The 13,416-nt window shown below is 48.6% G+C and overlaps 4 protein-coding genes across 4 annotated transcripts; all 4 read left to right on the forward strand.

The window, feature by feature from the left end:
• Positions 1–696: 696 nt before the first annotated feature.
• N7489_007552 (uncharacterized protein) lies at positions 697–2,505 on the forward strand (the record flags this gene model as incomplete). The annotated part of the gene is made up of 3 exons (XM_056713302.1): positions 697–790; positions 847–1,241; positions 1,309–2,505. The coding sequence occupies 3 exons, from the start codon at positions 697–699 to the stop codon at positions 2,503–2,505; spliced, it is 1,686 nt and encodes a 561-aa protein (XP_056567017.1).
• Positions 2,506–6,815: 4,310 nt separating this feature from the next.
• Positions 6,816–7,206, forward strand: N7489_007553 (uncharacterized protein; the record flags this gene model as incomplete). Its single annotated transcript, XM_056713303.1, has 2 exons — positions 6,816–6,934; positions 7,023–7,206. 2 exons carry the CDS (start codon positions 6,816–6,818, stop codon positions 7,204–7,206), a joined length of 303 nt encoding a protein of 100 aa, XP_056567018.1.
• A 1,539-nt stretch (positions 7,207–8,745) lies between these two features.
• On the forward strand, positions 8,746–12,440 carry N7489_007554 (Zinc finger CCCH-type; the record flags this gene model as incomplete). Its single annotated transcript, XM_056713304.1, has 11 exons — positions 8,746–8,978; positions 9,288–9,428; positions 9,720–11,345; positions 11,405–11,492; positions 11,549–11,661; positions 11,715–11,762; positions 11,818–11,852; positions 11,905–11,993; positions 12,043–12,078; positions 12,132–12,322; positions 12,376–12,440. Exons 1-11 carry the CDS (start codon positions 8,930–8,932, stop codon positions 12,438–12,440), a joined length of 2,481 nt encoding a protein of 826 aa, XP_056567019.1. The 5' UTR covers positions 8,746–8,929.
• A 208-nt stretch (positions 12,441–12,648) lies between these two features.
• On the forward strand, positions 12,649–13,083 carry N7489_007555 (uncharacterized protein; the record flags this gene model as incomplete). The annotated part of the gene is made up of 2 exons (XM_056713305.1): positions 12,649–12,733; positions 12,788–13,083. The coding sequence occupies 2 exons, from the start codon at positions 12,649–12,651 to the stop codon at positions 13,081–13,083; spliced, it is 381 nt and encodes a 126-aa protein (XP_056567020.1).
• Positions 13,084–13,416: the final 333 nt, after the last annotated feature.

The raw sequence follows: 13,416 nt of genomic DNA on the forward strand, positions 1-13,416 counted from the left end.
ATTTTATTTTATTCAATTATTTCCCCTTGTATCGTTATGTTCTTACCAATAATTCCAATAATTCTTATTCTTTTTAGGAATAATTCAATTTTCGATTTTCGATTTTCATTTTCATTTTTTTCATTTTCTTTTAATAATTTATTACCGTCCCCCTCTCCTTCCACTCCACTCCACTAAAGTGCCGCCCCCCGTCATTCTTATTATCGTTCCGACTCCCTTTTCTCTTCTTCCTTCTCCAGATTTTTCTAGTTCACCTCACTCTCAACCTACAATCCCTCTCACCCTTCAATCCTGAAGGATCATCCCAATCCGCTCTTTCAACACTCGCTCCGTTTCTCCGACTCTTCGCCCCGGAATCTCCGCACAGTGGCGCTCTGACGGAAAATTGACGGACATCCGACGCCCGATTCTTCACTTCATTTGAAAATCCAAATTCTTTTACAACTCGCATCTTTCGCGTGAGAAATCGATTGCATTCTAGGCGCCAAACCCGATTGATCGACTCTCTGCAGCACACCGCAGGGCCCAGACTCAAATTTCAAGGCCCATTCCAGAAACCGGTCGATTCTTACGAACTTTCACCACCGCATCTCAAGCGCCGTACGACCACTCTCGGGGGAGACGGCGACCCCGGAACATCAATCAAAGATTTTCGATAAGTACAATAGCTTCACTGCTAGTTGTGGCGTCGCGAAAATGCCTTTAACGACACCGGTTCTCACGGTGGACGCGGACAATATTCATAAGGTGGATACCGCCAACGCTCAAAGTCTTCATGGAATGTGGATGGGTAAGTGACAATTCTGCTGGTCGGGGGATATCTTGTGTTGCTAACCTATTGTGCAGTCTTTTCCAAATGTGCCGACTACATGGACCAGGGCCGTCGACTTGAAAACCTCAGTTGGCGGTTGTGGACTCGCGAAACCTTCTGTGTCGAACCTGAAAAGTCTAACAGCACTTCTGCCCTCCCATTGCTACGATCCGAAGCTGGGGATTTGCCCGAACTCTCTGCCAGTGTCGAGTCGGCTGCATCTGACCAAGCCGAGCGAATCGAAGCTCATATCAAGCGTCCCAAGTTTTCTGACTACCGACCAGCCGTTGTTCGCGAGGACTCACTAGCCAGCCTCGGCCGTGGCAAAGAGAAGCACATCACCTCGTTGGATTTGGAGCGGATGGTCCTCAACATTAAGGAAAAGAAGCAACTGGAGCCCATGCCTACTGTCGAGCCTGCTGCCCCCGTTGTGGACATCACTCCACGCCCATCCACCCCCACCCCCCACCCCTCCCTCCGTCTCTACCGCTCGTCAGGTCCCTAATTTCTCCGTCCGACCGACCCCATACCCTCATGAGTCGACTGAATCCTGCTCGACGACTGCCCCCGAGGGCAATGAGAGCGACACTGCACAGGTCAACGCGTCCGATACTAGCGTCTCATCTTCCGGAATTCTTCCCAGCCGACCTCAATTAGTCAAGTCTACCAGCATTGTTCGTGGATTCTCGCCATCACACATCTCATCTTCATTCAGATCCCAACCAAGACTGTCTATCGAGCCTAGTCCTTCTCGTTCTGCTACGCAACTGAAGCCATCGCCCTTGAAGAAGAAGGGAGGCATGTTTACATTGGGCGGATCCTCTGGGGATGACGATGAAAGCTCATTCGAAGAGCGCATGGTTCCCCAGGCGGGCCAAGAGAACGCGACCGGGGCGTTGAAACCGAAAAACAACACAGACCCTACGAAGAAGACTGCTTCCTTCAGCAATCAGGTCTCCTCCCACATCATTCCTAACTCGAAGGACATCAGTCGATCCGACGAGGACGCCATCGAGACCGACGATGAAGTCTCGGAGAGTGCGATCGAAGATGACGAAGATTCTGATTGGGAAGATTCCATCACTGAAGGTGGCGAGTCCAGCGTTGACGAACGAGGAGGAATGTTCCAACGGGTTGATTCCCGACCCAATTTGGTCTCGCGCCGCTCGATGCTCACTATGATGATGCACCAGCCGGCCCGCATGCAAGGGAACGCGTTCCGGTCCAGTCCTGCACTTCAACGATCGCGGTTGACCTCACCGAGTGGCCCATCTATCCCCCAGTCCCCTCCCAGCAACGAAGAGGAAAGTTTGGTCATGCGTGGTCCCGATGTTCCCCGATCGAAGCCTATTGTCATGAACACCAACGCTTCGCAGTCTATGGCACACTCTCCCCGAACCACCCGTCGTAACATGCTTGCTACTGAATTGACCGAGTCTCTCCGCCGACATCTTCTCTGGGAGCGCCAGCAGAAGAGCGCAACTGCGAACGCTTTTCTCAAGCGTCGCCACACCGCCCACGACATGAAGAACCTTCAGGAGTATCCTGGTCCTAAGGGTCCCCACAAGGGAGTTGGTCCAAACCAGGCTAGTGCTGAAGCAGACCCTAATGCTGCTGACCTGGGCAAGAATGGCTCCTGGACCAACTACACCACTGACTACGGTCCCTGGGAGTACCATGTGAAGGGCTGGTAGTCAATCCGCGTGCGATTCACTTCGCCTACTCGCTTTTCGATTTTCTTTTTCAGACAAGGCTTTGCAACACAGCACAGCTTTTCTTTCTTGACACGTACAATCACGATCATGCATTGCATATATGGCGCATCTGGGATTCTTTTTCTTTCTGCTTTGTCTTTTTCTCGATCTCATCGGCTCCGAGGCCGGGATGTTGTCACAGCATTCACTGGGCGTTTGTTCTGCATGGAGGGTATGAATACCAATTTCGAGGGCTATTTCTTACGACCTTAATATCCATGTACAGCTCATATCCCTCGTGCTTTTTTTCCGGGTCACCAACGGTTGATGCGACATGGGTTTTGTTTCTTCTTTGCGTCTTGCTTTCCAAGATATTTCCGGTTGGCTTTTTCATGCCCGGAACGTTCACCAAAAAAAGGGGTTTATCTTATGGTCTATCTCAGCGCTGCGTCTTTTACTGCATGTCCATATTTGACTGCAGAGAACGTGTAGCATTATTTCACTACTCCCGATTATGATCGGAGAGATAGTCATGTTCTTTTTGCTTTCCCTGCGATACTTGATACCACACGTTTATGTCTTGCAATTCTTCATCCGGCACCGATATCCCCAATCGGGCCACTTGTACGCTACATGATGACAGCTAAAAACAAAAAATCCAATGAATGAAATCAGAGAAAAGCTGTCCTCACATGCATATCGTATTTCCTTGACTGCAGCCTTGGATATCAGAAGAAGAGGCCTACATAGGCCTGAATTGGCGGTCTGGATCCATCTTGTACTGTAGTAGCTAGCTATAGCTCTGCTGCAGAGCACGGAGGATACCAGAGGTCCTCAAAGCCTTGTGATAACGGCGCCAAATCAATCATGTGGAAATCCAGAGTTGACTTTGTGGCGCTGACACGTATGAGAGATGAGTCTTATGGCATAAGACTGAGACCTGTCTGCATGTACTTCGCATGCGGGTGGTCATGATGCATCTTGATTATGTTGCCTGACTACAGGAGTTAAATGGCACTCGACTATATCCATACTTTCTTGAGATATAACCTGATACAATGTACTCCTACAAAGTGCCGTATGCCGTACTCCCTATAACCAAGAAGATCTTCATGTAAACCACACGCGGGGCGCCAACATAGGGAACAAGTTACACTCAATTATGAATCGAATCGAATCGTCGAATCTCTTAATGCAGTACCACCTGCCTAGACAGGCTTTGAGAAAAGTTTAGCTATGAGTTCATGAATGGACGTTTCAGTGACAACCTCCGCCGATCCTTCCCGCCAAAAAAATAATAGAGGTCAGGTGGGATGCAAAAAAAAATCCAATACAGGGGCAATTAAAAAGCAGCGCGATATCCCGGGACCCCCGTTCGGAATCTTGAAAATATGTCAAAAGTACCTCTCTCTCCCGGGAAACAGTTCGCGCAGATCTAGAACACAGACCAGAAACTCGGATTCCTTTTTTGTCTAATTATAATTTGACCATATGCATGTGTCACATCATGATATTCTAACATCAAAGGTTGTGATGTCGATATTTGATATTACGAGTTAATATAGCCCCGTACAGCCCCGGACTCTTCGCTGAAGAAAGTTTGCATCTTCCAAAACTGACCCGATCGAGCCGCGAGATCCTCGGTGACATCTTCTTTGTTCGGCTTCGCACTGGTCGCTAGCACATGCGACGAGAAGCTATGTCATCTTTACATTAGTTTATGCCAAAGCTCCCGCGGAACTCGGGAGGTGGTGGTGGGCTTGAAATCGACTCGACGAGATACGTGCTCAGTTCGCGGTGGCTTTCTCGCCCTGCATGGTTTGCAGGGCCAGCTCAGCGGAGATCTTGGGGGTGTGTGTGGGATTATGAGGGGGTAAGGGTGATTAGATTGGGCTTGCGCCGTGTGGCTGGCTGGGTGAGTTCTAGGCCTGTACTTTGGATTTTGTATCTCCCTTGATATTGAGTTAAATGCTGGGCTCTATTTAGGCGTGGGATTGTGCTATGGTACTCCGTTCGATGTACAATTACCATCTACTCCTAAGGGAAGTTGCAGGAAAGGAATCACGTTCCGTTGGAGGGCCTCATTATGACACTATGAGTAATTGTAATTTGTGTTTACATGGATCTTGCCTGAGTTATGCGTGTTTTCATCATGGTTTTGCCTCCGCTTACAGTTTTGCCATGTCTTACCTAGTGGTGGTGGGAGTTGCCTGAAGGATGAAGATTGACGTGCAGATCTCAACTGAAGGCTGCACTGAAGGAGTTGTATCACGTTGATGTCATTATTGGCATAATTGCATTTTCATATTGGTTGAAGATATGCTTATTTTCATCAAGAGATGTGTCAGACTTGTGTGCAATGCCAATAGAAGGAGTCTTATACATCGTAGTCCTTACAATGGTTTACCGGGTACAGTATAGGTAGTCATGTGGTAGCTGCACATGACCGGCGCACATGATCCGGGGGTGGAGCCGCTGGATTTGGATGCCCGAGATCCATTTCTATATTGTATTCTCTTATCTTCCTCTTTTCGCAGTCGCATCTCAAATATATGAAATGTGCTAATAGACAAGAGATCGAGTAATATTATCAAAGGTAGTACTCCCTGCCCAGTTGGTCCCGCAGTGTTTCAACCAATGACGTATGCAGAAGCTTCCTGTCTCCAACTTTGAACGGGTGTGGGGATGAAGACTTTTTTCCCTAAATTGCCCGACGCCGTTTCCATCCTGGGAAAATCTCCAGTCTTTCCGGTCATACCCGAGTCGTGGGGCTCTAGTATGAACCATTCAATGCTTGAGGAACCAAGGACCAAGAACAAAATGAAGCCAATGACATGGATAAACAGATCCCATGTCAAATTGAGTACAAAATACACCTCCTCACCGAAAAATGCGATCTTGGCAATATATAGCCAAGGTCGTATACTTTTATATCTCAAGCCCCTTTCCTCCGTCCCGACCTAACAACAGCGAAACAGCGAAGATGGAACAAGAGCTTCTTCTAAAGCCATCACCAACACTCTCCAGAACATACATCGTGTGCACATTCCAGCCTCCATCTACAGAACCCACCTGCCCTGTTAGGGCTAACTTCTCTCTGACCCGGCCCGGCCAGATGAGTCTTCTTGATCTCAGCTTCACACAGGCCGCAAAGTGGGTGTTGTAGTGGATCACTCACAACACAGGGGCAAACATTATTCGCTGTCTCCTTTTTCACGCGTCTCACCGGTACTGAAATGTTTCTAACTGACACTGTACACATGTGACAACCTTAGCTCCGCATTTCCTATTCGGGCCTTCATACGACTTGTTATGTTATGGGTACCGCGTACTAACCCCCACGGACCGCTCCACGATCAAGGCTGTTAGGCAGAGGCGTTGTGGTTAAGAAAAAGTGGATATCGCCTCTTTGCTGCAAGATTGACGCCTAACTGGCTCATCGGGTTGGTGATGTGCGCCCGACGTGCAATCGGCAAGCCGATGCAGCGTGCAGCGTGCAGCATGTCAACAAAAGCTACAATTTGCGAAGATGCGAGGATATCGCGCCCGTGAGCTGGAAATGGAGGGTGATTTCGATATTTAAAGATTGAGGCACCTTGCATACAGCTTCGGTCGCTTCGTCTAGGCTCTTTGATGATTGAGGCGAATCCAGACGCGCAAGAATCTTAGTTGATTTCTTCTCGGTCGTCCTCCACTACGAAGCGATCGTCCAACCATGACGCATGCAATCCCTGTCTACTCCATAGGCCTCTGGAGCTCTAGAACAAAACTTGATTTCTGTTTCGATGCCGTATTTTAGACTTAGGCTATGCTTTACTGACTTCTTGCTATGCTTTCAGTTCAGGGACATCTCTATCAATCTTAGCATGAATGCTGCACGACGACAGATGCACGACGACAGATATCTACTGTCTCAAGTCACTTCACAATATTTGCCATCATATATGACCTCCCACGTTTCGTGGCTGTTCCGAATTAACTGCTACACCACATCGACTATTATTAATATTCGGCGAAATCCCGAATGAGGCGCTCGGGATTGGCCCCCGCCCGTTTTCCCTGGCCAAAAAAGGAAATTGAATCTGCGAAACCCAACCTAATTACCACGCCCGTGATTGGCCAGATTATTATTCTAGGCCTTCTGGTGGAGAAAGGTCACGTGTATCAGCGCTCCCAGGAGCCCTGTACTCCGAAACCCCGCAAGCTGCCAATATCGTCAATTGCTGTCAGATTATGGGAATGGAATAGCACGAGACGTAGTAAGAGCAAATTCAACGCATATACTAAATGGCAAATCGACGTTCATAGAAATGCCGACATGTGCTCAAACCCGGAAACTGCAAGCTATACCCATGGTCAAACGCGCCAACGCCCAGGGAAGACCGTGCGAGATTCTGGAAGGCTTCTGGAAGGATGATCCGGTTGGCCCGTGAGTTCCAGGTCCGATTCGCGCCTTTCCGCTTTCGGTGTTTTACTTACTGTACGGTATTTGTATCTTACATTACCATATTGTACAGCGGAAGGATCAGTACCGCGGAGCGGAGCTCCCATACCGGTGTCTTTCTTACAATACAGTTGACCGAGGCTCAAAATCAGTGCCCCGTAGATGCGGAGGTTCTTCGGTTGAATGGGCCATATTACATGTTCGAACAGCTTTTATTTTGCATCTACAGCTCGGCTATTACATTCCAGACAACCTAGCCATGTGGAATGCTACATCTAAAACGCGAGTATATCTTGTAACTTCCCGATTGGGCTGAATACCGGTGTCCTACTAGCGGCAGCCACGGACAGGGTTTATGCACAGAGTACGGAGTACTCCGTACAACACCAGAGGTTCCACTATACATCCGAGTGACCTACAGATAGCCTCGCCAAAACCCGTTTCCTTCAAATCATGGTTTACGCCACAGCTGATGTGTGGGATTTGAGAGTTTCCTCTAGATCGAGGTCGAATCCTCTCTGTATCTGTACAACATAGTACGTACATTTACTTTGTCGCACAATTCAATTTCTGTGGCTTGGATCCACTCCCAAATCGATTCCCTTTCTCTTACCTTATTACTCCGTACTTTTACGTTAGATTCCCTAAATGTCGGGGTAAACACGTAAAACCCACGCTATATGTGTCATGAAAGTTCAGTACCTACAACATAGGTAGAGTCCGAAATACGACGACACACTCAAGCATCCCCAGTCCTGAAAAGAAACTATCGAAGATAACCGTTCTGTCTAATGGATCGATGTCGTATCCCGGACTAAACGCATACCCTGGTGAAGGCGCACCCATTACGCAGGGATGCGGGAATTCTAGAAACTCGAAAGCGAACCCCTCATCTTCTCCGCGCAACGCGGACAGACCGCTGTCCGTGACTGGTGGCCGTTGAGGACATTGCCCTGAGCTTGTTACGACCATCGGGTCGTATTGCTCCGGTGAAGGTTAATCTTTTCTCGCATATTATCATGGCCTCGCTGGCCGGTGTTGGACCCTTGCTAAGGGGGATATCCCCCGGCATGGATGTGGGAGATAAGGCGCATGGCGCGCTCCGTGTAGTATATGCTCTGCTGACAGACTGGAATTCGGAATCTTGTTTCCCTCCTGCTTCTTATTCTGATGGCTTTTGCTTTTATGGTTTCTGTATGCAACGGTGCTGTGCAGGTAGATTATTGTCAATCAATGGTAGTACTTGGTTGGTTTTGCTTCCTGTTGTGGCTTCGAGCATGAACGCCACAGCATTGGGTTGCGATTTCGACGTGGAATGACGAAGGCTATACTTGAAATGATATTAAACGTGAGGACTCTGCAGTGGTTATCATTATTAATATTTGTGAGTCTGTACTTATACATTGTACAACATGCGATGTAGGAGTACTGGAGTTAGACAGGACAGATCTACATGCCAATTGTTCTCCATCTTAGAACACCGAACATTCTAGTCATTTTCGACTAGAAACCTCCAATCCACCTTGCAAAATCGATTGTGACTAACCGCAGTATGACTGGAAATGAGTCAACAGGCGAATATCAAGGCAAATGAGATCATCGGGTCCGCCTGAAGTCTTGGCGCTCGCCTGCCAGTAAAACCGTAAACAACTATAACTTCATGTATAGCTTCATATTTTTTCAGACCTTAAGCCCAGGAGATACTGGTCTGTGGCCGATCTTGATATTTTACGTCACGTGGCATCTCTTCACAGTTTTCCTTTTTCCTTTCATTTTTGCTTAGCGCCGTGACTTTAATCGCTACAAAAGTTCAGACGGTCGCACATCTCGGCTTACTTACTGCGCAGATCTGGTCCTGTCGATCTCCTCAAGGTCACCCGATCTCTGCGTTGGCAGCGCGCGTCACCTCCAAGTCGCCCAGAGCCGGGCCATTCCACTCTGGATCATCTTTCGCAACACGGCTCGAGGCTCAGTTTCAGCATGGAGAATAGGTCATTTGACAATGCGGGTCCAACACCCCAGATCCAAGGTGAGTCAAGCATATTCTATTATTGGCTCGTAAAAGCCATCGAGCCGGAACCTTTTCTCCCAATCAATTCCACGAGATCTACTCCGTACTTGGCCGGATTATCTCGGTCGACCCTCCACGGGCTTTCGTATTTTCAGCCCCCCCTGTTGCATGTCCATGCACCACATGTTGCATCAGCCACAAAGCCTATCAATCCCCCATGTTATCTCGTCCGAGAGCTTTGTTGGCGTGCAGGGTGGCTACGTCTGGATCGGGGGCGGCCGCCCGCAACCTTTTTGATCACACGCTCATGATCCCTTTGTTGAACAGATACAGAGCTGCCGTCCTCTTTGACAACTGATGAGTTGGCAGCGGTCCGGTCGCGTGGTGTTGCATCCACCGATGAACTGAGTGCTGCTCGCCAGTCATCGCCTCGGCGGCAGAAATGTCGCTTTTTCAAATCTAAGAAGGGTAAGTCTGCGTTCTGAGTTTCTTTCTGTAAGGGCTCTTTGTCTGTTTTGTCACTGCAATGATCGACGCGTCATTGAATACGAGCCGGGTGCCACAAACAGGCCCCTTCGGGAATGCTTGTACACACCAATCTGCTATGTTCACCCAAAGGGTCAATGATACCGAGGCTATTATCAGCATCGTATGATCGACCTGTGCCCTAAAGTCTTTTACGCATGTATTTATTCTCGGGCATTGTAATTTGCTAGGAAGGCGATGTTTCGTTCAGGTCATATGCTAATATTTTTCAAGGATGCCGACTTGGAGCATCATGTCCGTATATACATGATGCCTCGGCGATTGAGGCTAAGCAGCCTTCTTCCGGGCAGCAGACACCTGCCCAGTTCTCAGGAAGTGAAAGCCAGAGTTCGGCACAAGCCCTTGTCACTGGGGCCGAGAGATTGAAGATTGGTGACAACCAGTCGAAGCAGAGCTCTGCCGCAGGTCCTGTCCAGCCCCAAAGACCAGTTTCGAAATTGGAGCAGTCAGATCCAAGAGAGTTCCAAATCAACCAGTTGAGGCGGCGTTACCGTCCACAGGAAGTCAATGATGCTCAGGGTACTACTTTGACTTTTGGCTTGGTACCTTCTGATCCAGACTTCCCATTTGAGCTTGAAAGACTCCACTGTGTCCTTCATGTCCCAACCTCATACCCCAAAGGACGGCCCACGCTTGCAGTGACCAATACTGAAATGGAAGCTGCGTATCAAGCCAATGTCGTCAGAGGCTTCAATGACATTGTCGATTTTACGTACCGCACCAACAGCCGAGGAACTCTTTTGGGCTGGCTGAACAGTCTGGACCGAAAACTCGAATCATTACTAACCACCCTGGAACGTGGGCCAACGCTGAAGTTTTTCGCCAATATTGGTGATGGGTCCACAACTAAAGAACCTACCAAGGCCCCGGAAAAGACTTTAAGCCAGCAGAGCTTGTCTCAAGGCCGTAGTAAAACGGCAAGTGTTGCTGCTAAGCCAGTACCACAAGCACGAACTGTAGCACCCAAGCACACAGCCGAAGCAAAAGCCGCAGCTGAGAAACGACGAGCAACCGAGACGAAACAGCTCGAAGCGCGCCTTGGAAGACTACCGATGTACCAAAAGCTGCCAGATGGTAGGACATATGTTGTTCCCATCCAGCCAACAAAGAAGGATCGTCTGCCGCGAACACTTCAAGCACTCAAGACTGTGAAATTGATCGTGCCACCACTCTACCCGCTCGAGCACAGCTCGATCAAGTTGCAGGGAGTCGAAGGCCTCGAAGTGAAGGCAACAGAAGTGGGATTCACTCAGTGGGTAGAACAGACTTCCCAGCTGAGTCTGGTATCTCAGATCAACTACCTGGCGAGCAACATCCATAAATTCGCTGAAACGCCCTTGCCAAAAGTGCAGGAGCCCGCTGGGGATGTACCTTCCACTTTTGAAGAGGACGAGGATGAGAATGTGGAGGAGCCTACCAAAGCACCTGCCGCATCCTTAACTCAAGATATCGAAGACAAGCCACATCTTGTTGTCATTCCACGGCCCCCCGAATGGTCTGTTCCTAATCCCAACAGTGGCACTGAAGGGACATCGGACGAATCGAGTTATGAGGAAGACGAGTATTCAGATGAAGAGGAAGAGGAAGATGAAGAAGGTGGCGCACCTGTTCCCGCACCAGTGGACAACAACGCGCCCGGACGAGGCGTCGCACTTTCTTTCCCATTCTTGGAGCTCTACGGAATCGAGCTGCTGGAACTCGCGAGCCTCAATATCACTATCAAATGTGACAGATGTAAGGTTTCGCTCGATGACAAGAACGTACCACAAATTACCGACGAGAAGGGCCAGATGCCGAAAATGGAGTCGTGCCGGAAATGCGCTAATAATATGAGTGTTGGTGGGTATACACTTAATCTCATTCACCTTCTCAGATGAGTTACTGACTCTTATGTGCAGCCTTCCGGAAGCAGCTGATGCATTCCCATGCCAATCGTGCTGGCTACCTTGAATTGGGCGGCTGTACGATTGGGGACATGCTTCTCAGGTTGGTTCTGTGATTCATATAAGTATAATGTCATCTGTTGACTCACCTTGCTATAGCGACTTCATCCCGACATGCTCAGAATGCTCGACTGCCCATCCGGCACCTGGTATATCTGCAGTTCGTGGCGAGAGTGCCATGGGTATATGCCGCCAGTGCCATCGCAAAATGGGTATGTTCTAATACGCAATACAGTGTGTTGCTTAGGTACTAACATATCCAAAGTGTTCAAAATCCCTGAGGTGAAATTCCTTCTAGTGGGAAGTGCAGCAAGTACGTCCCGATCAAACCCGCGTAAAACGCTTTTGCTCATTGCTGTACCACCTAGTCACTGCTCGTGGAGCCCTCCCTCGCAAAAGAAAGGTTCGTACAATCTACAACGCATCGTCATGGTAAAATCTAATAAGTACCTCAGCCTCAGGAAGTCCTCGGCATTGTCGCAGGACAGGAACTTCCGCGACGCGGTCGTTGCCAGCACTATGCTAAGAGTCAACGCTGGTTCAGGTATGTGATTATGGCACTCGGCAAACAGGTCATACTAAACCCCCTACAGATTCAGCTGCTGCTCAAAAGTCTTCCCTTGTGACAAGTATGATTTCCACTCGATATGCATCCCACTTCATATGCTTATGATTTATCTAGATGCCACGACGCGGAAACCGATCACCCGAACGAACACGCAAACCGTATGATATGTGGCTACTGCTCCCGCGAGCAAATCTACAGGCCCGAGAACTGCGGTATCTGCAAAGCAGTCCTGATTGGAAAGGCTGGTAGTGGGTTCTGGGAGGGTGGAAAGGGGACGAGAAATCGGGCTCTGATGAGTCGAAAAGGTATGTTTTTCGGTCTAAGTTCCTATGAGTACTCTCGTCTAATATGGCTCTAGATCCGAGGAAATTTAAGCGGATTGGAGGCAATGCTCCCACTTCGAGTTCGTCGAAGCGGAAGTGAATAAGGGCAAGAATAGAAATATTATATATCTCACTATGGCCCTGCTTTGGGGTATATATTAGTTTACTTCAATCTTAGCAAAGGCTTCTTCCAACGTGAGCCGCGGAAACCTAAACATAACATCATTAGTGTCTCATCTTACCCACGAAAAAAAGCACATTCTCATTCTTTCTGTTACTCAACCAGATCGAACGTCTACATCAACGAAATGTCTATGATTCCGCGAGCGCTAGAGGCTGCCACCTGCGCTGCCGTATGGGTGGTGTTAATTCTAGTCAGTGCTGCTACTTTTTGTACGTCTTGGTCCCGATCCACCCCCACTTCCTATCACTAAGAGAAGACCCTAGGCCTTATGGTGCAGTGGCTGGAGACAAGACCGGTCGCCACATGGAGAAGGAACACGTTGTCGCAGGCAAAGAAGAAATGGATGGATGATAAGAAACGCTTGCTCGCTGAATCGAAGGCCATATTAGACCGCGAAGTATCCTTGATAAAGGATCTTCAACGAGGAGAGGACGAAATGGCTAAAAGAGTTATTGATGCTGCTGGTCTAGAGTCGATGGCCGTCTTGGAAAGACCTCTGGATGAGATTCGACGGAATTGGCGGGAGCTTTCGGACTTGCTGGATCGATACTGCCATTAAGCTTGGAATTGAGATCAACGTAGGGTTACTGGATAATTGATGATGGATGACTAGATGGTAGGGGGTTGCTTCTTTTGGCTTTTAAGAATTTGGCGTAATAAATGGTAAGGATAATGCCTTGTTTCGGTCGGGTTATAAAAGAAAGTAGGTGCTTGTTTTTCCAAGATTCTAAAGTTGCTTCGGTCTCTATCAAGTATATCTTAACTTCTATGTCTTTAATGCTTCTATAGTAGCAAGCTAGCCATTATCATAGGGAAGCCGGAGTGCACAGAAGCTAAGGATACCATATATCCCAAGTACAGACGGGAGTTACAAAACGAGGCAGACCATGGA

Source organism: Penicillium chrysogenum, assembly GCF_028827035.1.
Source record: "Penicillium chrysogenum strain IBT 35668 chromosome Unknown utg000004l_segment0_segment0, whole genome shotgun sequence".
NCBI lineage: Eukaryota > Fungi > Ascomycota > Eurotiomycetes > Eurotiales > Aspergillaceae > Penicillium > Penicillium chrysogenum.